Here is a 25,636-nt window from a genome sequence, read left to right as displayed (position 1 = left end):
TGTATAATGCTCTGTTTCTGATTAAAAATGAAAATACCTTGTACATTAAGGAAAAATGGGAAAAGGAAGCAGGAATAGAAATTTCGGAGGAGGCGTGGGGGGAAATATGCAGCTTTCAGTGGTCCTCAACTAACTCTATGGAGTGGAGGGAACACTGCTGGAAAAATATAGTAAGATTTTTTAAGACCCCCCACCAGGAAAGATACAATAATGAAGGTTCAATCTGTTGGAGACAGTGTGGGTCAAGGGAGGCAAACCACTCACACATATTCTGGGAATGTCCTAAGCTGAGTTCATATTGGAAGGGTATCTATAAAATATTGTGCACAGTATTCAAAATTTATCTACCCATGGACATAGAGTCACTTTATTTGGGCCATATAGTGTGTTTGAAACAGAGGAGGGATATAAAGCTACTCCAGGCCCTTTTGGCGGCGAGTAAAAAATCAATCACCAGAAGGTGGCGAACTACAACTCCGCCTACCATACACGATTGGTATGGGGTAACCTTAGAAATATTTAAGATGGAAAAATTGACTTACTCTCTGAGGGCTCAAAAAGATAAATTCTACCAAATTTGGCAAAAATGGATTGATTTTGTAACCCCAACGAGAACAGATTTTGTATAACTTTGTATAACACCCGGTTTTAACAACTTTCCCTCTATAGTTGAGAAGAATGTAATAATGTAAACTCCCTTCAGTTCAATTGTATATAGTTACTGTTTTTTGAAATAAGTGGGTGAATACGGATGAGCAGTGTCATCTTAATTATACGGACTGTAAGGCATTTAAGGACTGAGTCTTGACACTGGAAAACTGCGACATCTGGATGTTTTCTTTTTCTTTTTTCTTTCTTTCTTTTTAAATTTTCTTTTTATTACATATGTATAGGACTAAAACAAGGAAAATGGGCGGAGTGTGCTATGTAAAATGTCGAAAAGCTGTAAGTTTAATTGTGGTCTTTTTCCAAATAAAAAGATAATTACAAAAAAAAAAAAAATATACACTGCTCAAAAAAATAAAGGGAACGCTAAAATAACACATCTTAGATCTGAATGAATGAAATATTCTTATTAAATACTTTGTTCTTTACATAGTTGAATGTGCTGACAACAAAATCACACAAAAATTATCAATGGAAATCAAATTTATTAACCCATGAAGGTTTGGATTTGGAGTCACACTCAAAATTGGAAGTGGAAAAACACACTACAGGTTGATCCAACTTTGATGTAATGTCCTCAAAACAAGTCAAAATGAGGCTCAGTAGTGTGTGTGGCCTCCACGTGCCTGTATGACCTCCCTACAACGCCTGGGCATGCTCCTGATGAGGTGGTGGATGGTCTCCTGAGGGATCTCCTCCCAGACCTGGACTAAAGCATCCGCCAAGTCCTGGACAGTCTGTGGTGCAACGTGGCGTTGGTGGATGGAGCGAGACATGATGTCCCAAATGTGCTCAATTGAATTCAGGTCTGGTGAACGGGCGGGCCAGTCCATAGCATCAGTGACTTCATCTGGCAGGAACTGCTGACACACTCCAGCCACATGACGTCTAGCATTGTCTTGCATTAGAAGGAACCCAGGGCCAACCGCACCAGCATATGGTCTCACAAGAGGTCTGAGGATCTAATCTCGGTACCTAATGGCAGTCAGTCTACCTCTGGCGAGCACATGGAGGGCTGTGTGGTCCCCCAAAGAAAAGCCACCCCACACCATTACAGACCTACTGCCAAACCGGTCATGCTGGAGGATGTTGCAGTCAGCAGAACGTTCTCCACGGCGTCTCCAGACTCTGTCACGTCTGTCACATGTGCTCAGTGTGAACCTGCTTTCATCTGTGAAGAGCACAGGACGCCAGTGGTGAATTTGCCAATCTTGGTGTTCTCTGGCAAATGCCAAACGTCCTGCACAGTGTTGGGCTGTAAGCAAGACCCCAACCTGTGGACGTCGGGCCCTCATACCACCCTCATGGAGTCTGTTTCTGACCGTTTGAGAAGACACTTGCGTATTTGTGGCCTACTGGAAGTCATTTTGCAGGGCTCTGGCAGTGCTCCTCCTGTTCCTCCCTGCACAAAGGCAGAAGTAGCGGTCCTGCTGCTGGGTTGTTGCTCTCCCTACGGCCTCCTCCACGTCTCCTGATGTACTGGCCTGTCTCCTGGTAGCGCCTCCGTACTCTGGACACTGACAGACACAGCAAACCTTCTTGCCACAGCTCGCACTGATGTGCCATCCTAGATGAGCTGCACTACCTGATCCACTTGTGTGGGTTGTAGCTGCCAGCATTCAAAAGTGACCAAAACAGCAGCCAGAAAGCATAGGAACTGAGACTGAGGTTGAATGGTGTTGAAAGCACTGGAGAAATCGAAGAGTGTGATCCTTACAGGGCCTCCTCGACCATCCAGATGCAAATGGGCTTGTTGCAGCAGGTAGATGACGGCATTGTCGACTCCTAAAGGGGTCCAGAAACGTCCTCATCCGTGGCCTCAGCTGGGCTAAGACCAGTCTCTCCAGGACCTTCATCATATGAGATGTGAGGGCGACTGGTCTGCGGTCTGCCAGGTCAGATGGCATCGTATTATTGGGGACTGGAACCAGGCAGAACACCTTCCACAGTGTCGGGACTTTCTCCTGACTCAGGCTCAGGTTGTACAGATGTCACAATACATGAGACAGTTGTCTGGCACAGGTCTTCAGGATCCTGGGTGTGATGCCATCAGGGCCTGAAGCAGATGTAGTTTTTCAAGCTGCCTCCTTACCTGGCCTGTGGTCACTGATGGGCTGATGATGTCTTCTGTGGAGGAGGAGGAGGGGGGCAGATGAAGAGGTGCTGTACAGGAGAATGCTGGGGGGTGGGTCGAGCCATTTGGGACAGCGTGGGTGTGTGGGAGGCTGAGGGTGTCGACAGGGTGACAGGAGGTGAGCTAAACCTGTTAAAAATCTGGTTAAACTGGTTTGCCCTGTCCAGGCTCACTGATGGGGTTAGGGTTAGATGTCTTTCCTCCTCTGTATATACAATGTACATATTGGCTCTTTTACACATGTACATACCTGTATTTTTAAATTTTTCTTAAAGATTTGAATACAGTTTTTTGTAAATACCTGTACTTGAGATTTTAGTTTTTTGTTTATCCTATTTTTATACTCTGCACTTTTCTCCTTTCTTGGTCGGGAATACTGCATGTGCAATGTCTGTAAAAACAAGAATTTCCCTCCAGGGATTAATAAAGGAATTCTGATTCTGATTCTGATTCTGATTCTTCATCCCTGTGATGTGTTTCATTCCTGTCCACACATCCCTCACACTGTTCTGTTGGAGTTTGGCCTCCAGTTTCCTCCTGTAGTTGTCTTTATATGTCCTCAGTATGTCTCTGAGTTCATGCTGCACCCTCCTCTGCTCCTCTCTGTCTCCAGACCTGAAAGCCCTCTTCTTCTTGTTCAGGAGTGCCTTCAAGTCAATGGAGATCCAGGGCATGGTGGTGTCCTCACAGAATCTAAGGTACTCAGTCATCTTATTGATGTCCTCCCCATACAAAGACCTCACGTTTCCCATTATAATCACTGGGACCGCTGGTTTATGTCTTCTCTTTCTCTCCCTCCGTTTGGCTCCAGATTATTTCTCACTTGAAGAACACATATTGCCTTTGATTTAGAAAGTCGTAGTTCTGTGGTGTTTGGTGTCTGTAAATACTGATGATAGAGAAGTATTTCACATATGAAAACATCTGTAGATTGATTTGTGATGTTGTGGAGCAGTTAACTATGGAAAAACAGAGAAAAATAATTAAAAATCAGAGTGTTTTGTGTGTTCACTGTGTGTCCTCAGTGAAGTGTATCAGTCTCTGCAGGAGCTTCCAGCTGCAGCAGTCAGTTCAGTTTCTGTTCAGTCTGACTGAGGGAGGTTTTTGTACGACCGTTTTTCACTGTGTGAACACACCTTTACTGTTGATAGCATGATAACTATTACAGTAGTAAACTGCTGCATCTTCAGCCTGGACTCCACTGATGGTCAGAGTGAAGTCAGAGTTTGATCCACTGCCTGTAAAACGACTTGGAATTCCTGATGCTCGATAGCTAGCACCGTAAACGAGGAGTTTAGGAGCTTCTCCATCTCTCTGTTGGTACCAGGATAAATAGTGGTAGCCGCTCCAAATATAAACATTCTGACTGGTCCGGCATCTGATGGAGATGGTTTCTCCAATAGCAGAGGTCACTGCTGCAGGCTGCTGAGTCACTGTGACCTGTCCTCTGGACTCTGAGGACACAGAGACAAAAACATAAAGCAGCGTCATGGTTTTGTGGGCTTCATTTCAGAGGGATGTTCATAGAGGAGAGGAGTTTGATTCTCTGGACTTTACCTGTGAAGCAGCAGCAGAGGAGAGTCCAGATGAGGACGCAGATCAAAGTCATGTTTTTGATGAGGAGGATTTCTGTGGCTTCTGTTGTCATGAAGGGCAGCTGTCAGTCATCCAGTGTTCAACTCTCAGGACTATAAACTCTCCCAGAGCACTGGAGCATGGTGCTGCTGATGCAAAGTGGCTCTCTATGGAAATGCTCTGACTGGCCTGTTTTATTTTGATAGTTTCAAGAGTTAATGACTATCAATTACAATGACTATCGCCCCACAGCCCTCACATCTGTGGTGATGAAATGTTTTGAGAAGCTGGTCAAAACATTCATCACCTCCTCTCTGCCCCCCACCCTGGACCCCCTACAGTTTGCATACCACCCAGACAGATCCACAGACGACGCCATAACCTTCCTGCTGCACAAGACAGTTTCCCACGTAGACATTAGGATGGGGAACTATGTGAGAGTGCTGTTTGTGGACTACAGCTCAGCATTCAATACCATAGTCCCCTCCAGACTGGTAAACAAGCTGTGTGATCTTGGACTGAACTCCTCCCTGTGCAGGTGGATCCACAGCTTCCTTACTGGCAGACAACAGGTGGTACGCGTGGGCCCCCATAGCTCATCCCCCCTCACCCTCAACACTGGATCCCCCCAAGGCTGCGTGCTGAGTCCCCTGCTGTACTCCCTGTACACACATGACTGTGTGTCCACATCAGACAGTAACACCATCATAAAGTTTGCTGACGACACAGCCATCGTGGGGTTAATCTCCCACAACAAGGAGGAGGCCTACAGGAAGGAGGTCACCCACCTGGAGAGCTGGTGCCAGGAGAATAACCTCCTGCTGTCAGCAAAATTAAGGAGCTGATTGTGGACTACAGGAAGAAGCAGCAGAAGGACATCCGTCCACTCTGCATCGGCGGGTCTGAGGTGGAGAGGGTGGACAGTTTTAAATACCTCGGTGTGACCATCACACGGGACCTGTCCTGGTCACTGCACATTCACAGGACTGTTAAGAAGGGCAGGCAGCGTCTCTTCCACCTCAGACGCCTCAGAGACTTCAGGCTCCCCCTCAAGGTGCTCAGGAACTTTTACACCTGCACCACTGAGAGCATCTTGAGTGGGAGCATCACCACATGGATGGGCAGCTGCACAAAGCAGGACCTCTCGGCCCTTAGGAGGGCAGTCCGCTCAGCTGAGCGGACAATCAGAACAGCCTTACCTGACCTGCAGGACATTTACACCAAACGATGCAGGTCGAGAGCTGAGAAGATCCTCAGGCAGCCCCATCACCCCGGACACTCACTCTTCTCCCTGTTGCCATCAGGCCGTCGGTTCCGCTGCCTGAGAACCAACACTGAGAGGATGAGGAGAAGCTTCTTCCCCCAGGCCATCCGTCTGCTCAACAGTGAGCGTTAATCTGGACAATCCCACTCCCACCTGCACTACATGCACTAGATGTAAATACCATTCATGTAAATACTGCACATTTTCACTTTTTTAAATTTAATTTTAATTTTATTATTTTTCTTTAAATTTAAATTTTTATTTACCTATTTTTTGGTAGCAGGGACATAAAGAATTTCACTGCACATTGTACCGTGTATGATTGTGTGTGTGACAAATAAACCTATCTTGTATCTCTTGTATCTTGTAATAAAGATGTTCATCAAATCAGCAGTTGTAATTAGATTATTATTAATGCAAAGTCTTTATTACAACTGTTTTCCCTTGAGGATACATGTGCAATGTTCAAATCTTGTTCACTAAACTATCATTTTGATCTGACACAAAATGTCAATATTAATAAAGATTTTCAGGAGAATAAAAAAGCAGTGCATCATCTGCATAAAGTGATAACTACTTCTATCTCTGTCTCCACATTCATCACAAGATGAATGTTGACTTGACTGAGTGTTTCCTGCAGTAATGCTGATGTTTTTGCGTATATTAAAACAATAAAGGCCAAGCAATGAACTCAATGATGTCCACACAGATCATTACAATGACTGCTGTCATGTTGTGTCTTAAATTAAAACAGCAGACATTTTAAATCAAATCCTCAGAGGTTTTCTTAGCAGCATTTTTAATGTTAGATGATCCCTTTGAGAAGACAAGATGAGATGATCTGATTGTTTGCCCTCTGAGTTTCCATTTTAAATTCTGAAAGGTAATCACTGATTTGCTCCAAACAACCGAATTTATTACAAATGTGTGATTATGAACGTTGCTGACATTAATGTTTCCAGTAAAACATTATCCACACCAGCCTGGAAGGAGTTTGTAGTTTCCAGCACAGATTGTTGTCTCACTGGTCGGAGTTATCAGACATTTCAGGCACTCCACTATGAAACTGTTGTCTGTGTGTATGTGTGTGTGTGTGTGTGTTATGCATAATATGTCATATTAATACATAATATAATATAGGTAATATTGTTAGATAATATGAAAAATGAAGAGTTTATTGAAATACTTGTCAGCATTAGCTGATTTTCTAACACTATTGGGTGTGTGTGTGTGTGTGTCCTCAGTGAAGTGTATCAGTCTCTGCAGGAGCTTCCAGCTGCAGCAGTCAGTTCAGTTTCTGTTCAGTCTGACTGAGGGAGGTTTTTGTACGACCATTTTTCACTGTGTGAACACATACTGACTGCTGATAACATGAAAACTCTGACAGTAGTAAACTGCTGCATCTTCAGCCTGGACTCCACTGATGGTCAGAGTGAAGTCAGAGTTTGATCCACTGCCTGTAAAACGACTTGGAATCCCTGATGCTCGATTGCTAGCAGCATAAATGAGGAGTTTAGGAGCTTCTCCATCTCTCTGTTGGTACCAGTGTAAATAGCTACTGCCATAAACATCCTGACTGGTCCTGCATCTGATGGAGACGGAGCCTCCAACAGCAGAGCTCACTGCTGCAGGCTGAGTCACTGTGACCTGTCCTCTGGACTCTGAGGACACAGAGACAAAAACATAAAGCAGCATCATGGTTTTGTGGGCTTCATTTCAGAGGGACGGATGTTCATAGAGGAGAGGAGTTTGATTCTCTGGACTTTACCTGTGAAGCAGCAGCAGAGGAGAGTCCAGATGAGGACGCAGATCAAAGTCATGTTTTTGATGAGGAGGATTTCTGTGGCTTCTGTTGTCATGAAGGACAGCTGTCAGTCATCCAGTGTTCAACTCTCAGGACTATAAACTCTCCCAGAGCACTGGAGCATGGTGCTGCTGATGCAAAGTGGCTCTCTATGGAAATGCTCTGACTGACACGTCTTTTGACTTTCTTTTCTTCATGTATGTGACATTTTAGGAACATCAGTCAGTGCACCAAGTAACAGCAACAAGTCAGTTTATTCCAGAAAACTTGGATATTTTTTGCAGATGTTCTAGTTTTATCTACTGTATATTCATTATTTTTGTAGCAATACATATGGTAAGATGATTACATCCTAAATTACAAAACCTTCTGTTGTTGCTAATGTTTATCCAGCCATATCTACATTTTATGTGGATGTGATATTAATTTTTCATAGAAATTATTTCTGAATTGAAAACATTCTAATTTTCTGAATAATAAAAAAAACAGACTATCATCTGCATAAATTGAAATAACAAATCTTATTTTAGATTTTAAATTTCTCTCTTTCTCTGTGAATCTCTCAATACACATGTCAGCATTCATGTCTTCTTACTTGCGTGTGGTTGATGGTATTGACAGTTGGAAACAATGAAAATGTGATCAAGTAGTGATTTTCTTGTACTAAATTTTCATAAAAGTGAAGAGTCTTGTGACTTAATTTCATTTTCATTAATTTCAAATCAGAAACAGAATAAGGTATGAAGTCATGTCAACAAGACTGTCACGAAGATTTTCAGCTTTAATTCAAGGGGTCTGACAAAAGTGTGGAATAAGCCAACAGCCTTTGTTATACACCCACTCCTATTTTCGTGGTTCATAAATGTTGAATGAAATGGCTGACAAAGCAGTTTCACACCCAGGTATTACCTTTAACCTTGTTATTCCATGACAAATAAAGCAGATAAAGGTCTAGAGTTGGTTTTGAGTGTTACGTTTGCATTTGGTTGCTGCTCACAAGAACATTCAACATGAGGTCCAAAGAGGTGTCTCTGCAAGTGAAGGAGGCTGAAAAAAATTATGCTAAATAAAACAAACAACAACAAACAAAATTACCCCATCGTAGCGATACCAGCACCATCGCACATGGCCAATGCAACAGTTTGGAACATTCTTAAAAAGAAATGAATTAACTGGCAAGCTCAGCAACACCAAATGGCCTGGAAAACCACAGAAGACAACTAAAGTGGATGATTGTATAACTCTGTCATTGGTGAGGAAAAAACCCTTTCACAACATTGAGCCAACAACAGTCTTGAAGAGGTAAGCGTGTCATTGTCAAAGTCCACAGTCAAGAGACATCTTCTTGGATGTTAGTACAGAGGCTTCACAACAAGGTGCAAACCACTGGAAAGGTTCAAGAACAGAAAGACCAGATTAGACTCTGCCAGAAAACACCTAAAATGTCTGCCCAGTTCTGGAATAAGATTCTCTGGACTGATGAAGCCAAGATTAACTTGTACCAGAATGATGGGAAGAGAGAAGTATGGAGGAGGAACAGCTCATGATCTGAAGCCTCCCACATGATCTGTCAAACATGGTGGAGGTAGGGTTATGGCATGGACATGTATGGCTGCCAGTGGAACTCAGTCACTGGTGCTTATTGAGAAACTGACTGCTTATAAAAGCAGGATGAATTCTGAGGTGATTAGGACGATACTCTCTGCTCAGATTCTGCCAAATGATAAAAAACTGACGCTCCTTCACATTGTAGATCAATAATGACCCAAAATGAAACAGCAAATGCAACCCAAGACTTTGTCAAGGCAAAGCAATGGAATATTCTTCACTGGCCAAGTCAGTCATCTGATCTCAACCCAACAGAGCAGGTTTTTCACTTACTGAAGACAAGACTGCAAGCAGACAGAATGACAACCAAGCAACAGCAGAAGGAAAATCTGCATTTGGTCATGTCCATGGGTTCAAGACTTCAGGCAATCATTAACTGCAAAGGATTTTCACTAAAGTATTAAAAACAATCCTTGAATTTGTAATTGTATTAGTCTGATCCACCATTTATGAGGCACCAAAAACTGTTGTCACAGCACTTAAATTAAAGCTGAAAGACTTCACTTGGCTCACATCTTGTGCGTTTCATTTCCATGTGATGGTGTGCAGAGGCAAATGCTTAATATGGACCTTGCTGTACATGGTAAACAATAATATTAAATCTTTTATATCTTTTATAATTAAGCATGTACAGTGTCTGTGTCCTCAGTGAAGTGTATCAGTCTCTGCAGGAGCTTCCAGCTGCAGCAGTCAGTTCAGTTTCTGTTCAGTCTGACTGAGGGAGGTTTTTGTACGACCATTTTTCACTGTGTGAACAACCACTGACTGTTGATATAGTGAGCACTCTGACAGTAGTAAACTGCTGCATCTTCAGCCTGGACTCCACTGATGGTCAGAGTGAAGTCAGAGTTTGATCCACTGCCTGTAAAACGACTTGGAATCCCTGACTGTCGAGTGCTAGTCCAGTAAATGAGGAGTTTAGGAACTTCTCCATCTCTCTGTTGGTACCAGCTTAAACAGTAAGCACTGCTACAGCCTGGAACATCCTGACTGGTCCTGCAACTGATGGAGACGGAGCCTCCAATAGCAGAGCTCACTGCTGCAGGCTGAGTCACTGTGACCTGTCCTCTGGACTCTGAGGACACAGAGACAAAAACATAAAGCAGCGTCATGGTTTTGTGGGCTTCATTTCAGAGGGACGGATGTTCATAGAGGAGAGGAGTTTGATTCTCTGGACTTTACCTGTGAAGCAGCAGCAGAGGAGAGTCCAGATGAGGACGCAGATCAAAGTCATGTTTTTGATGAGGAGGATTTCTGTGGCTTCTGTTGTCATGAAGGACAGCTGTCAGTCATCCAGTGTTCAACTCTCAGGACTATAAACTCTCCCAGAGCACTGGAGCATGGTGCTGCTGATGCAAAGTGGCTCTCTATGGAAATGCTCTGACTGACTCCAGCAGGGACTTGGATTGCTCTCATGATGCTGCTGATCAATGGATCAATCACTTTATCACAGTATTGATTAGGATTGTGTCAGAGCTCATCTGTATGTGGCTTTGGGATCATTTTGATGGACAATTGTTGCCACAGAATATTTTGTGAATTCTGCTAATACACAACCACACAAATCAACATCAATGTGACACAAACAAACAAATATTATTTTCCATTCATATTGATCTACAATAAATATTTTTGTGATTATATTTACATTTGTCAAGATTTATTGGAGAGATTTTCTTTTCAATGATCCTTTTTGAATTTGTGTTACTGAGAGAGAAATTAATATTTCATGTACATTTCTTGAACAATTCACAAAAAAATAAACCTCAAATACATGTTCATATTTTGTGTTTTAAACACTTTATCCAGTTATGACATGAACTGGGTAAACTGGGAATGTGTTTGTTGAGTGTGTTTGTGTCAAAGTCAGAGAGCCGTGTCTCTCTACAGTCAGAGGTTTTTGTACGGCGGCTCAATCAGTTTGTATCACTGTGGTGGACTTTTGGTGGAGGAACCAGACTGGATGTTGGAGGTAAGTACATTTTACTCTGTTAATCAACCAAATGTTATATTTTTACTGTTTGAATTACACATCTGTAGACCTTACTGCAATGTTTTGTTGGAAATTTGATATTTGATGTGTTTGATCAAATTCTTGAAGGCTTCACATTGTTGTAAACCAGACTGAAATCAACATGACTGAAGTTTTTTCTCTAAATTTTGACAATTTTAATTGTAGAAAACTACTCAGAATTACTGTGTCTGAAGAAAATATTTTAAAACTTTAACTTCTAATATTTCAGGTCAGTAATTTGTAGTTCAGAGTTCAGTGTTCATGGGTGTGACTCGATCTTTCTCCCAGACTGATGAAGTCATTCAACGTATTTTCTGTGAGGATTTTATGAGTTTGAAAAAGTGGTTCAGTAGTTAAAAATATTCATTTGAATGTTTCAGTAATGAAGCCTGACTGTTCAGTGATGATTCCTGCTTACATGAAGAGAACAAACACATTTCATCATTTATCAGCTTTTGGCTTCAGACAAGAAATATTTGAGAAAGTTAAAACAAGAAAAGTCTCACAATCTTCATCCCACATGTCAGATTTTAAGCTAAAACCTTCTGAATGTTTATTTTATCAAACAAATCTTACTTTCCAAAGTTACTGTGTCAGTTTGAACTTTTCCTCTGTGGTACTGAAACCTGTCTGTTGCCATGGTTCAGCAGTGATGCCTGTCTGTTGCCATGGTGACTGAGCTCAGAGGGGGAAGTGAAACGTTTAAGAGCAGTTTCATCCAATCTGAGGAAGAGCAACAGAACTAGAAGCCTCCTCTGCTGCAGCCAACAGGATGGAGTTTAGTTGAGCTCATATAAACTTTATTAATGTGTCTCTGTGCAGCGGGTCGAGTCGTCCCCACCCTGACGGTGCTGCCCCCCTCCAGTGAGGAGCTGCAGCAGGGGAAGGCCACGCTCATGTGTCTGGCCAACAAGGGCTTCCCCTCAGACTGGAGTCTGTCCTGGAAGGTGGACGGCAGCAGCAGCGGCAGCAGCAGCTGGGAGGAGAGCAGGAGCCCCGGGGTGCTGGAGAAGGACGGCCGCTACAGCTGGAGCAGCACCCTGAGGCTCCCTGCAGACCAGTGGGGGAAGGTGGGCTCTGTGACCTGTGAGGCCACCCAGGGCTCCCAGACTCCACTCTCAGAGACACTGAGGAGAGACCAGTGTTCCCAGTCCTGAGCTGACTCACTGGGACTCTGCTACTGGTTTTACTCTCATTCTGCTCTCAGTCTGTTCTCTCTTTCTTCTTCTCTCTTTGTCTTGACGTGTTTCAACATTAAAGTGTTCTTGCCTTTCTTCATGTTGTCAGCATTTTCAAACAATAAAGAGTTTCTCATGTGTATTATAATGTGACACGTCTCTTGACTTTGTTCCACTGATATTTGTGATATAATAAATACATTTCTCAGCTTCATGCACAGAGTCAACACAGTGTGGTTGATAGTATGAAGTCAATTTATTCCAGATGACTTTTTAATGGTTTAAGACTGTGGATGTCTTCTGTAGTCATTCCAGTTTTATCAAAATTAATCATCTTTGGTGATTAAAAACTTTATTTTATTACTGATGTTTACCCAACAATATCCTCATGCCACGTGATTGCGTTGTTAAATCTCAATTTAAAAATATAAATCATGAGGATTTTTATTAATGTTGCATAAAAAGCAGAGGGTCATCTGCGTAAAGTGATACTATCTGAGTTTAATTTGACATTTTCAGTCAAATTATATTAAACTGAGACAGTATAAGTTTACCAAAAGATTTTGTCACTGAGAGAAAGGCAATGAATAGAATAAAAAAGATATAATTGAAAACAATCTCAATTCATTATCAGAGTTAAAGTTCCTTGATTATTTTCTGCTTTCAGGTTCTTAAAATAAAGTTTCTTCTTTCAAAATAAACCAAGAAAAAAAATTCATTCAGCATGCAATTAATATTTATAAATAATTTCATTTTTCTAATGACATTAGTAAAAACCACAACTGAACATATTGTTGCTTTTACATTTTACATTATTGTCAGACTTTCAAAAAATTTGGAATAAACGGCAACAATATTATTATAGAAAGAAATACACATATTCCTTTTATACTGACAGTTACCTTCTATCCCTGTTATTGTCTAAAGTGTATTTTACTGAAAGCCTTAGTGTTTTCATTTCTGTGCTGCTGCTGATTCAGATCAGTTCTTCCAGCTGAGGAGGTTTTTGTACAATGTTGTTTCACTGTGTGAACGGGAGGCTGTAACCACACTGTAGACAGTAATAAACTCCTGAATCTTCACCCTGAACTCCACTGATGGTCAGAGTGAAGTCAATCCCAGATCCACTTCCACTAAAACGATCAGGAACTCCAGAGTAACGAGTTGTAGCATAATAAACTAGAAGTTTAGGAGCTTCTCCAGGTTTCTGAAGGTACCAGTGCAGGTAGCTACCCATACTTGAACTGGCTCTACAGCTGATGGAGACAGTCTGCCCTGGAACAACAGACTGAGTTTGAGGAGACTGAGTCAGGATGATTTCTCCTGATGAATCTGGAAAACATGAAAAAGAGCAGAAGGTTATTGAGACAAATCCAGTGTGGAGAAAGATGATCAACATCCAAACAGAAGAGGATCATCTCTTTAACATGGAGAACAGATGGAAGAAGGTAAATGCTGCTTGTTTCACTGTTTCTCCATCACAGCAGAACATCACTGTGGTGAACCTGGCTGCATCCTGAAGCAAAGTTTTCAGAAGAGAGTCTCACCCTGAACAAGGAGCCCCAGGGTGAGCAGCAGTAGGATCAGGGACATCATCATTGTGCTGCCGGCAGGTCAGTGGCTCTGAAAGGCCTGGACAGCCACTGATCAACACTGGCCTCTTAACGGCTGGGAGCACAGAGGCAGGACACATATGCAAACACACAGAGTCAGTGGACTGTAGCTGTCCTCAACATGTCCTGCTGTTTCCCCCTCACTGCTGACACCACCCAACTACACATTTACATGCAGAGGACACTGAAGAATCTGGTAGCAGCAGGTCTGACATGTTTGTAGGTGTTTGTAATGTGGACATTTTGAACAAGTAAAGCAGTGATGAGGGATGAGGGGATGCTGAGACCGAGACTCCAACCAGACCTGTTGGACATGTGGGCAGAGCCAGAAGACATGGAAGTCTTCATCAGTTACGGGTGGACAGATTTCTTTGTCTCAAGTCCATGTAGTGACAGAGAGACACACCAGATGCCCTCAGACTTTCCCTCCTTCCTCCATCACCTGACTGCCTCATCCATCTTCACACCTGTTCCCACTTTTCTCATCCTCCCTGCAGTTTCCTGCCAACCTCCTCAGCTGCACCTCATTCCCTCATCAGTCACTCACTACATATACCAGCCCACCTCCACTGTGTCCTTGTCATGGATTCCAGTGTTTCTTTCTTCCCTCATGTTTTATGTCCTTAACTGGGACCTGTACCTGTCTGTAAGCCTTTCTACATCACTGTCCATTATTTCTCACTGGGAAGATCACACACTGGCTGTCAGTGATGTATGAAGTATATAAACATGAAAACATCTGTAGACTTATTCGTTATGTTGTGGAGGCAGTTAATTGTGGACAAAAATGAAGAAATTATTCAAAAATCAGAGTGTTACGTGTGTTTACTGTGTGTCCTCAGTGAAGTGTATCAGTCTCTGCAGGAGCTTCCAGCTGCAGCAGTCAGTTCAGTTTCTGTTCAGTCTGACTGAGGGAGGTTTTTGTACGACCATTTTTCACTGTGTGAACAACCACTGACTGTTGATATAGTGAGCACTCTGACAGTAGTAAACTGCTGCATCTTCAGCCTGGACTCCACTGATGGTCAGAGTGAAGTCAGAGTTTGATCCACTGCCTGTAAAACGACTTGGAATCCCTGATTCCCGAGTGTTAACATAGTAAATGAAGAGTTTAGGAGCTTCTCCATCTCTCTGTTGGTACCAGTGTAAAAAGCTACTGCCATAAACATCCTGACTGGTCCTGCATCTGATGGAGACGGAGCCTCCAATAGCAGAGGTCACTGCTGCAGGCTGCTGAGTCACTGTGACCTGTCCTCTGGACTCTGAGGACACAGAGACAAAAACATAAAGCAGCGTCATGGTTTTGTGGGCTTCATTTCAGAGGGACGGATGTTCATAGAGGAGAGGAGTTTGATTCTCTGGACTTTACCTGTGAAGCAGCAGCAGAGGAGAGTCCAGATGAGGACGCAGATCAAAGTCATGTTTTTGATGAGGAGGATTTCTGTGGCTTCTGTTGTCATGAAGGACAGCTGTCAGTCATCCAGTGTTCAACTCTCAGGACTATAAACTCTCCCAGAGCACTGGAGCATGGTGCTGCTGATGCAAAGTGGCTCTCTATGGAAATGCTCTGACTGGCCTGTTTTATTTTGATAGTTTCAAGAGTTCATGACTATCAATTACAATGACTATCGCCCCATAGCCCTCACATCTGTGGTGATGAAATGTTTTGAGAAGCTGGTCAAAACATTCATCACCTCCTCTCTGCCCCCCACCCTGGACCCCCTACAGTTTGCATACCACCCAGACAGATCCACAGACGACGCCATAACCTTCCTGCTGCACAAGACAGTTTCCCACGTAGACATTAGGATGGGGAACTATGTGAGAGTGCTGTTTGTGGACTACAGTTCAGCATTCAATACCATAGTCCCCTCCAGACTGGTAACCAAGCTGTGTGATCTTGGACTGAACTCCTCCCTGTGCAGGTGGATCCACAGCTTCCTTAGTGGCAGACAACAGGTGGTACGCGTGGGCCCCCATAGCTCATCCCCCCTCACCCTCAACACTGGATCCCCCCAAGGCTGCGTGCTGAGTCCCCTGCTGTACTCCCTGTATACACATGACTGTGTGTTCACATCAGACAGTAACACCATCATAAAGTTTGCTGACGACACAGCCATCGTGGGGTTAATCTCCCACAACAAGGAGGAGGCCTACAGGAAGGAGGTCACCCACCTGGAGAGCTGGTGCCAGGAGAATAACCTCCTGCTGAACCCTAACCCTAACCCTCCCAGCTGATTGTGGACTACAGGAAGAAGCAGCAGAAGGACATCCGTCCACTCTGCATCGGCGGGTCTGAGGTGGAGAGGGTGGACAGTTTTAAATACCTCGGTGTGACCATCACACGGGACCTGTCCTGCTCACTGCACATTGACAGGACTGTGAAGAAGGCCAGGCAGCGTCTCTTCCACCTCAGACGCCTCAGAGACTTCAGGCTCCCCCTCAAGGTGCTCAGGAACTTTTACACCTGCACCACTGAGAGCATCTTGAGTGGGAGCATCACCACATGGATGGGCAGCTGCACAAAGCAGGACCTCTCGGCCCTTAGGAGGGCAGTCCGCTCAGCTGAGCGTACAATCAGAACAACCTTACCCGACCTGCAGGACATTTACACCAAACAATGCAGGTCGAGAGCTGAGAAGATCCTCAGGCAGCCCCATCACCCCGGACACTCACTCTTCTCCCTGTTGCCATCAGGCCGTCGGTTCCGCTGCCTGAGAACCAACACTGAGAGGATGAGGAGAAGCTTCTTTCCCCAGGCCATCCGTCTGCTCAACAGTGAGCGTTAATCTGGACAATCCCACTCCCACCTGCACTACATGCACTAGATGTAAATACCACTCATGTAAATAATGCACATTTTCACTTTTTTTAAATTTAATTTTAATTTTATTATTTTTTTCTTTTAATTAAAATTTTTTATTTACCTATTTTTTGGTAGCAGGGACACAAAGAATTTCACTGCACATTGTACCGTGTATGATTGTGTATGTGACAAATAAACCTATCTTGTATCTTGGTATCTTGTATCTTGTATGCAAATTCTTCTGTACATCTGAATTTAAAAAATTTCATCTTTAATAAGGATTTTCAGTTTTAGAAACAAAAAGTAGAGTATCATCTGCATAAAGTGATATAACAACTCTTATTTGAGATTTTATCTTTCTCTCTCTCTCTATTTTTCCATCATGACACATTGCATCAATCATGTCTTCTTTCTCATTTGTGGTTGATGGTTTTAATAATTAGAAACAATGAAAATGTGATCAAGTAGTGATTCCCTTGTGGTTTAATTTTTTTTTATCAAAGTCTTTATTTTCTTGCCAGTTATTTCACTACGGAAACACTGGGGCTGGGGCTGGAGTGGAGGCTGCCGGGGCTTCAGGAGCCGCAGGTGACCCTGATGTCTTCGCCAGTTGGTCCAGAAGATAATGCACCCGGCCAGGCAGGACTCCAATGTGCGATGCTGTGGCTGTCTGAAACTCTTCCTGACGCGTGATACGGGCTTCTTGTTCCCGCAAGGCAGCTTCCATCTGCCGGGTCTCTGCTGAGTCCATACTGGCCAGTGTGTACTGTCAAGCTGGGGCTTGAAGCAGGACTCAGATGCAGAGACTCGAGTTCACAAGATCAGCCTTTATTAAAGAAGTCTGAGGCAATACCTCTTGGCAGAGTGGTAAAACAAAGAGGCTATGTAAATATCCTGACGTGTGTTCTTTCTTAGAGAGGAACACACAGCTATGAAACATTAACAAAGAAATGAAGAAACAAAAACGGGCTATGAAAAATTATGAAACAAAGGACGCTCCCAAGGGAGGAACAACTCTACTATCTAAGGTAATATATCTAACATCAAAAAATCACTCCTAGCGGAGGAAAATCAAAAACTAAAATCAAAACTAACTAAACTAACTAACTCACTACATATACCAGCCCACCTCCACTGTGTCCTTGTCATGGATTCCAGTGTTTCTTTCTTTCTTCGTGTTTTATGTTTTATTTCTCACTGGGAAGATCACACATTGGCTTTAATTTAGAAAGTTGTAGTTCTGTGGTGCTTGTGTCTGGAAATGCTGTCAGTGATGTATGAAGTATTTTGAACATGAAAACATCTGTAGATTTATTCTTTATGTTGTGTAAAACTTATTAAAAATCAGAGTGTTTTGTGTGTTCACTGTGTGTCCTCAGTGAAGTGTATCAGTCTCTGCAGGAGCTTCCAGCTGCAGCAGTCAGTTCAGTTTCTGTTCAGTCTGACTGAGGGAGGTTTTTGTACGACCATTTTTCACTGTGTGAAGCAGTCATACTTGCTACAGTCAAAATTACCCTTACAGTAGTAAACTGCTGCATCTTCAGCCTGGACTCCACTGATGGTCAGAGTGAAGTCAGAGTTTGATCCACTGCCTGTAAAACGATCAGGAATCCCTGATGCTCGAGTGCTAGCAGTGTGAATGAGGAGTTTAGGAGCTTCTCCATCTCTCTGTTGGTACCAGTGTAAATTGTGGTTGCTGCTCCAAGTCCAAACATTCTGACTGGTCCTACATCTGATGGAGATGGAGCCTCCAATAGCAGAGCTCACTGCTGCAGGCTGCTGAGTCACTGTGACCTGCCCTCTGGACTCTGAGGACACAGAGACAAAAACATAAAGCAGCGTCATGGTTTTGTGGGCTTCATTTCAGAGGGACGGATGTTCATAGAGGAGAGGAGTTTGATTCTCTGGACTTTACCTGTGAAGCAGCAGCAGAGGAGAGTCCAGATGAGGACGCAGATCAAAGTCATGTTTTTGATGAGGAGGATTTCTGTGGCTTCTGTTGTCATGAAGGGCAGCTGTCAGTCATCCAGTGTTCAACTCTCAGGACTATAAACTCTCCCAGAGCACTGGAGCATGGTGCTGCTGATGCAAAGTGGCTCTCTATGGAAATGCTCTGACTTTGTTCTGTTGACATACATGATTACTCAGGGCACAAAGTCATAGCAGTTACACGTCAATTTATTCCGGATGACCCTTGAGTCGTTCAAGGCTGTGGAAATCTTTTGTTATCATTCCGGTTTGTCTATATAATTTATCTTTGCAACAATACATATGGTCAAATGGTTAATGTGTTGTAATGTGTGTTCTTGTGCCGTCAATACTTTGCCATACATTTCATAACCAAAACACTTGTCAGAATAAGATATGAAGTCATGACAATCAGATTGTCCTGCTTTTATTCCCTTATACAAACTTTCATGACTGTGGAAATCTTCATCATAGTTCCAGGTTTGTTTGGTATCAATGAACCTGCCTAACAATACCCATTATGTTTAAATGTTCATATACATAAAATTATATCAATGAAAATGATTATAGTTGAAACAGCTGTAACCAAGTGTGAAGCTGAAGTCAATGGTCATGATCAAAAATTCTCTCAATAACTGTAAAAGTGTGGTTCTTTTTAAGCTTTTATGAAGTCAGACAACATGGGATTTTAGTAAGATTTGCACGGACTTTGAAATGTGGGTCAGGATTCATGTTCATCTGTGGGAAAGCAACAAAGTTGATTGATTCATGAAAACTGATGAAATTGTGTCTGTATATGTGTGTGTGTGTCTGTTTTATCTTGGTGATGGTGAATGAAGAGTTACTAAAGATGGTCATCAAATCAGCAGATCGTTAGAAACATTGGAAAAGTTTAAGCATAAAGCTGTAATGACAGTAAGTGCATCTTTCCCCATTTTATAATGTTTTTATGACTGGGTAAAATGTTCTTCTACAGTCATCAGTTTTATCTGTTTCAGTGAATCTTGTTAATAATACCCATGTTTAAAACATTTCAATACAAAGCCGTGCCACTGTTGTCAGTCAGTTATGACTATGATGATGATCCAAGATTGGTGTGGGAAGCTTATAAAGCTTACATTCGAGGCATGATTATATTGTAACGTCCCTGCAAGAATGTTCCATGGTGTTAATGTTGACAGAGTTGATGTTAATGTTAGAGTCAGATCAGTTAGAGTTGAGAGCTAGGAGTTTTATGGTTTCCTACAGTCTGTGAATGCATGTGTGGTTGGATGAGAGAGCGAGGGGGCGGGGGAGCTGAGGGAGAGAGAGTGTGTGCCGGTGAGTGTAAAAGGAGTTGGAAAAAGGAACAAGAGAGAGACAGACTGTTGTTTTTGTGGGATCCTATTTTCGTTGTTTTGGTGTGGTTACGACTGACAGTCACTGACTTGTTCTTCAGTAAATGAAGGTTTGCTGAACAACTCCTCATCATTCTTTACATGTCCGGCCGGACGTTACAATATCATACTCTAGTATGAAGAAAAAGGAGCGTTCTTAAAAACAATCACAAGTTGAAAAGAAAATCAAAAAATTAGAGGAAGATTTTCATAGATCCAAATCGGATTGGGTGCTTAGAGAGATAAAGGAGACACAACGACTGTTGACTAATTTACTAAAAAAGAAGGCTGAGTCTGATATTCTGTTTGCTAGAGAAGACTTTTTGAATTTGGAAATAAGCTATACACTTACAGATACACTTACCAGTAGTAATTTCTTAGATGGCTTACAGATACCTCAGCTAACAGAAGAATGAGCTAAACTGTTGTCAGGACCTGTTACAGTAACAGAAATTGATAAAGAAATCTCCACACTCCAACCAGATAAGAGTGCAGGGGCTGATGGATTCTGTGCTCAGTTTTATAAAAAGATTAAAAGCAAAATTAATAAATTATTACAATGTGTGTTCAACAGATCTTTTGAAGAGGGTGAACTCTCAAAGTCTATGTATTTAGCTTATATTATAGTTATCCCCAAAAAAGGGAAAGATCCAGAACAACGTGCTTCTTATCGCCCGATTAGCTAACTTGTAGTGGATGTAAAATACTTTCAACAATAACGGCTAATCGATTAGAAAAAGTGGTGACTGATATTCTTATTGCAGACCAAACAGGGTATATAAAAGGCTGTACTTCATCAAATAACACAAGATGTTTAATTAATATTATTCATCATCTTAATTTTCATCAAACTCCAAGTGCTATAGTAACGATGGATGCAGAAAAAGCATTTGATCGTATTGAGAGAAAATATAGGGTTGAAGTGTTGGAGAGATTTGGCTTTCAATCAGATTTTGTTCAATGGGTACAGCTTTTATACAAAATGCCCACTGCTTCAGTCTCAACAAATTGTCTAATTTCTGCCCAGTTTCAACTTAACACAGGTACAGCTCAAGGGTCACCACTATCACCTCTGTTGTTTTCTCTAGCTATAGAGCCAGCAATTGCTGTTCGACAAACCTCCAATATCAAAGGAACTATGATAGGAACAACACAGCACAAAATTCTACTGTATGCAGATGATATCCTCCTGACATTAACAGACTAACCAAATTCAATACCTGTGTTGATCAGTTGTGTGGAAGAGTTCGGTCAAATTTCTGGATATAAAGTTAATTTTACAAAATGTGAAATCATGCTTTTTGGATTTCCACATGAGTATAAACAAGCAACCTTCTCCAAACCGTACGCTCCTGTCAATTTACTTTTTATTGAAAATGTTCTATATAAAGAATGTTACAAAAGAAAAAACAATAAGACAATGCCACCCAGGGCTCCCAGACTCCACTCTCAGAGACACTGAGGAGAGACCAGTGTTCCCAGTCCTGAGCTGACTCACTGGGACTCTGCTACTGGTTTTACTCTCATTCTGCTCTCAGTCTACTCTGTCTTTCTGGTTCTTTCTTTCTCATGACATGTTTCAACATTTACATGTTCTTGTTTCTGTTGATGGATTCAACATTTTCCATCAATAAAGATTTTATCATGTGTATGATAAAAGTCAATCGTCTTCTGAATATGTTTCTTTAATATGTAACATGAGGAACATTTGTTAGATTAATGCACAAAGTCACAACATTAACAAATCTAATTTTTCCGGATTATTTTCCAATTTCATGTAAACAGTGGTTGTGTTCTTGATGTCATGTCAGTTTCATCCTCTTATTAACTCTGGCAACAATCCACATGGTAAAATCATTTCATTGGTGAATCATAGCCTTTATTACTATTGTTGTCCCTTGAGGATCCATGTGTAATGTTCACATCTTGTTCACTAATCCTTCTGATCTGACATAAAATGTAAATATTAATAATGATTATAATAAAAAGCAGGGTATCATCTGCATAAAATGATAACTACTTCTATCTGTCTCTCCACATTCATCACAAGATGAATGTTGACTTTGTGTTTCTTGTAGTAATGTTGATGTTCTATGTACATTAAAACAATAAAGACTAAGCAATGATGTCCAAACAGATCATTACAATGACTGCTGTCATGTTGCTGCTTTAAATTAAAACAGCAGACATTATAAATCAAATCCTCAGAGGTTTTCTTAGCAGCATTTTTAATGTTAGATGATCATTTTCAGAAGCCAAGATGAGATGATGTGATTGTTTGCACTCTGATTTTGTGTTTCAAAGTCTGAAAGAAAACCATTGATTTGTTCTAAACAGCTCAATTTATTACAAATGTGTAATTATGAACATTGTTGACATTGAAGTTTCCAGTAAAACATTATCCACACCAGTCTGGAAGGAGTTTGTAGTTTCTAGCACTGATCTCATTGATCGGAGTAATCATACATTTCAGACACTCCACTATGAAACTGTTGTGTGTGTGTGTGTGTGTGTGTCCTCAGTGAAGTGTATCAGTCTCTGCAGGAGCTTCCAGCTGCAGCAGTCAGTTCAGTTTCTGTTCAGTCTGACTGAGGGAGGTTTTTGTACGACCATTTTTCACTGTGTGAACACATCTTTACTGTTGATATAGTGAAAACTCTGACAGTAGTAAACTGCTGCGTCTTCAGCCTGGACTCCACTGATGGTCATAGTGAAGTCAGAGTTTGATCCACTGCCTGTAAAACGATCAGGAATCCCTGATTCTCGAGTGCTAGCCCTGTAAATGAGGAGTTTAGGAGCTTCTCCATCTCTCTGTTGGTACCAGGCTAAATAGTGGTAAGGGCTGCTATAATAAACATCCTGACTGGTCCTACATCTGATGGAGACGGAGCCTCCAATAGCAGAGCTCACTGCTGCAGGCTGAGTCACTGTGACCTGTCCTCTGGACTCTGAGGACACAGAGACAAAAACATAAAGCAGCGTCATGGTTTTGTGGGCTTCATTTCAGAGGGACGGATGTTCATAGAGGAGAGGAGTTTGATTCTCTGGACTTTACCTGTGAAGCAGCAGCAGAGGAGAGTCCAGATGAGGACGCAGATCAAAGTCATGTTTTTGATGAGGAGGATTTCTGTGGCTTCTGTTGTCATGAAGGACAGCTGTCAGTCATCCAGTGTTCAACTCTCAGGACTATAAACTCTCCCAGAGCACTGGAGCATGGTGCTGCTGATGCAAAGTGGCTCTCTATGGAAATGCTCTGACTTTGTTCTGTTGACATACATGATTACTCAGGGCACAAAGTCATAGCAGTTACACATCAGTTTATTCCAGATGAGTCTTGAGTCGTTCAAGGCTGTGGAAATCTTTTGTCATCATTCCAGTTTTGTCTATATTATTTATCTTTGGTAACCATGCATATGGTCAAATGGTTAATGTGTTCTTAATTTCTCATAGAAATTATTCTGCATGTTTGAATTTAACTTTTCATCTTTTATGAGGATTTTCAGTATTAGAAACAAACCAACAGGGTATAATCAACATAAAGTGATATAACGAATCCCATTTGTGATGTTACATCTCTATCGATCTCCTATTACACGTTTCAACATTCATGTTTTCTTACTCGTGTGCTCTGGATGGTTTTATTAGTTCAAAACAATGACAATTTCATCAGACTGTGATTTTCTTATGGTTTATTTTCAAGTGAAAACTCTTGTACCATCAATACTTTGCCATACATTTCATAACTAAAACACTTGTCAGAATAAGATATGAAGTCATGGCAATCAGAGTGTCCTGCTTTTATTCCCTTATTCAAACTTTCATGACTGTGGAAATCTTCATCATAGTTCCAGGTTTGTTTGGTATCAATGAAGCTGTCTAACAATACCCATTATGATTAAATGTTCATATACATAAAATTATATCAATGAAAATGATTATAGTTGAAATAGCTGTAACCAAGTGTGAGGCTGAAGTCAATGGTCATGATCAGAAATTCTCTCAATAACTGTCAAAGTGTGGTTCTTTTTAAGCTTTTATGAAGTCAGACAACATGGGATTTTAGTAAGATTTGCACGGACTTTGAAATGTGGGTCAGGATTTGTGTTCATTTTTGGGAAAGCAACAAAGTTGATTGATTCATTGTAACTTATAACTAACTCATTATAAGTGTATCAGTCTCTGCAGGAGCTTCCAGCTGTGTCATGCCTGGTGTTTTTGGTTATGTTTTGTTTTTGATTTTTCAGTCCATGTGTCATGTTCCATGTATGTCTTGTGCTTCCATGTATTATGTTCAAGGTTTTTGTCATGTCCTGTTTTATTTTGAAAAGCGTCACTTCCCCTGTGTGCCCTGTTTTCATGTAGCTTTGCTTTGGTTTTCCTGATTGCTTTCTCCCTCCTGATGTGTGTCACCTGTGTCTCGTTGTGATGTCTGTTTAGTCCTTGTCTTCCCAGTCACCTTTGTCAGAGCGTCTGCGTTTTTCCCCACGTCATGCCAGGTTTCCCTAGCCTTGTTTAGTTTTGCCTTGCCATGCCTTGCTTTTTTTTTGCCAGGAGTTTAGCCACAGATATTCATAGATCCTAAGACACAGTAAGTGTGTGCCTTTTTGAGTTAGGTTTTGTTATCATAAAATAAAGACTTTTGCTCGGACCTCTGCCTCGCCTGCCTGCGCCTATTTGACTCTGCATCGGGGTTCAGCTCATTTCTGCGTCAGCGACGCCGACCCTTTGACAAGCTGCAGCAGTCAGTTCAGTTTCTGTTCAGTCTGACTGAGGGAGGTTTTTGTACGACCGTTTTTCACTGTGTGAACACATCTTTACTGTTGATAACATGATAACTCTGACAGTAGTAAACTGCTGCATCTTCAGCCTGGACTCCACTCCAGAGTTTGATCCACTGCCTGTAAAACGATCAGGAATCCCTGATGCTCGAGTGCTGGTCCAGTAAATGAGGAGTTTAGGAGCTTCTCCATCTCTCTGTTGGTACCAGCTTAAACAGTAAGCACTGCCACAGCTTGGAACATTCTGACTGGTCCTGCATCTGATGGAGACGGTTCCTCCAATAGCAGAGCTCACTGCTGCAGGCTGCTGAGTCACTGTGACCTGTCCTCTGGACTCTGAGGACACAGAGACAAAAACATAAAGCAGCGTCATGGTTTTGTGGGCTTCATTTCAGAGGGACGGATGTTCATAGAGGAGAGGAGTTTGATTCTCTGGACTTTACCTGTGAAGCAGCAGCAGAGGAGAGTCCAGATGAGGACGCAGATCAAAGTCATGTTTTTGATGAGGAGGATTTCTGTGGCTTCTGTTGTCATGAAGGACAGCTGTCAGTCATCCAGTGTTCAACTCTCAGGACTATAAACTCTCCCAGAGCACTGGAGCATGGTGCTGCTGATGCAAAGTGGCTCTCTATGGAAATGCTCTGACTGACTCCAGCAGGGACTTGGATTACTCTCATGATGCTGCTGATCAATGGATCAATCACTTTATCACAGTATTGATTAGGAATGTGTCAGAGCTCATCTGTATGTGGCTTTGGGATGATTTTGACAAATTTTGCAACAGAGTATTTTGTGAATTTGCCCTAATTCACAAAAGCACAAGTCAACATCAATGTGAGACAATTTGAAACA

General features: G+C 42.0%; 1 pseudogene and 7 gene segments (V, D, J or C); 1 reads left to right on the top strand and 7 right to left on the bottom strand.

The window, feature by feature from the left end:
• Positions 1–3,263: 3,263 nt before the first annotated feature.
• LOC124075023 lies at positions 3,264–4,410 on the bottom strand. The segment is given in 2 exon segments: positions 3,264–4,254; positions 4,358–4,410. Coding segments are annotated over 2 exon segments (387 nt in total).
• Positions 4,411–6,977: 2,567 nt separating this feature from the next.
• Positions 6,978–7,463, bottom strand: LOC124074901. The segment is given in 2 exon segments: positions 6,978–7,300; positions 7,408–7,463. Coding segments are annotated over 2 exon segments (375 nt in total).
• Positions 7,464–9,723: 2,260 nt separating this feature from the next.
• Positions 9,724–10,289, bottom strand: LOC124075029. The segment is given in 2 exon segments: positions 9,724–10,126; positions 10,234–10,289. Coding segments are annotated over 2 exon segments (384 nt in total).
• A 582-nt stretch (positions 10,290–10,871) lies between these two features.
• Positions 10,872–12,391, top strand: LOC124075016. The segment is given in 2 exon segments: positions 10,872–11,023; positions 11,888–12,391. Coding segments are annotated over 2 exon segments (471 nt in total).
• Positions 12,392–12,490: 99 nt separating this feature from the next.
• Positions 12,491–14,650, bottom strand: LOC124075043. The segment is given in 2 exon segments: positions 12,491–13,575; positions 13,791–14,650. Coding segments are annotated over 2 exon segments (363 nt in total).
• Positions 14,651–14,713: 63 nt separating this feature from the next.
• Positions 14,714–15,280, bottom strand: LOC124075033. The segment is given in 2 exon segments: positions 14,714–15,118; positions 15,226–15,280. Coding segments are annotated over 2 exon segments (378 nt in total).
• A 2,813-nt stretch (positions 15,281–18,093) lies between these two features.
• On the bottom strand, positions 18,094–18,633 carry LOC124075024. The segment is given in 2 exon segments: positions 18,094–18,470; positions 18,578–18,633. Coding segments are annotated over 2 exon segments (387 nt in total).
• A 3,716-nt stretch (positions 18,634–22,349) lies between these two features.
• Positions 22,350–25,284, bottom strand: LOC124074900 (annotated as a pseudogene).
• Between the last annotated feature and the right edge of the window lie 352 nt (positions 25,285–25,636).

The sequence above is a fragment of the Scatophagus argus genome, chromosome 17 (assembly GCF_020382885.2).
Source record: "Scatophagus argus isolate fScaArg1 chromosome 17, fScaArg1.pri, whole genome shotgun sequence".
Taxonomy (NCBI): Eukaryota; Metazoa; Chordata; class Actinopteri; family Scatophagidae; genus Scatophagus; species Scatophagus argus.
The sequence above is the reverse complement of the archived record's forward strand: the minus strand, read 5'-3'. Positions and strand labels throughout refer to the sequence as shown.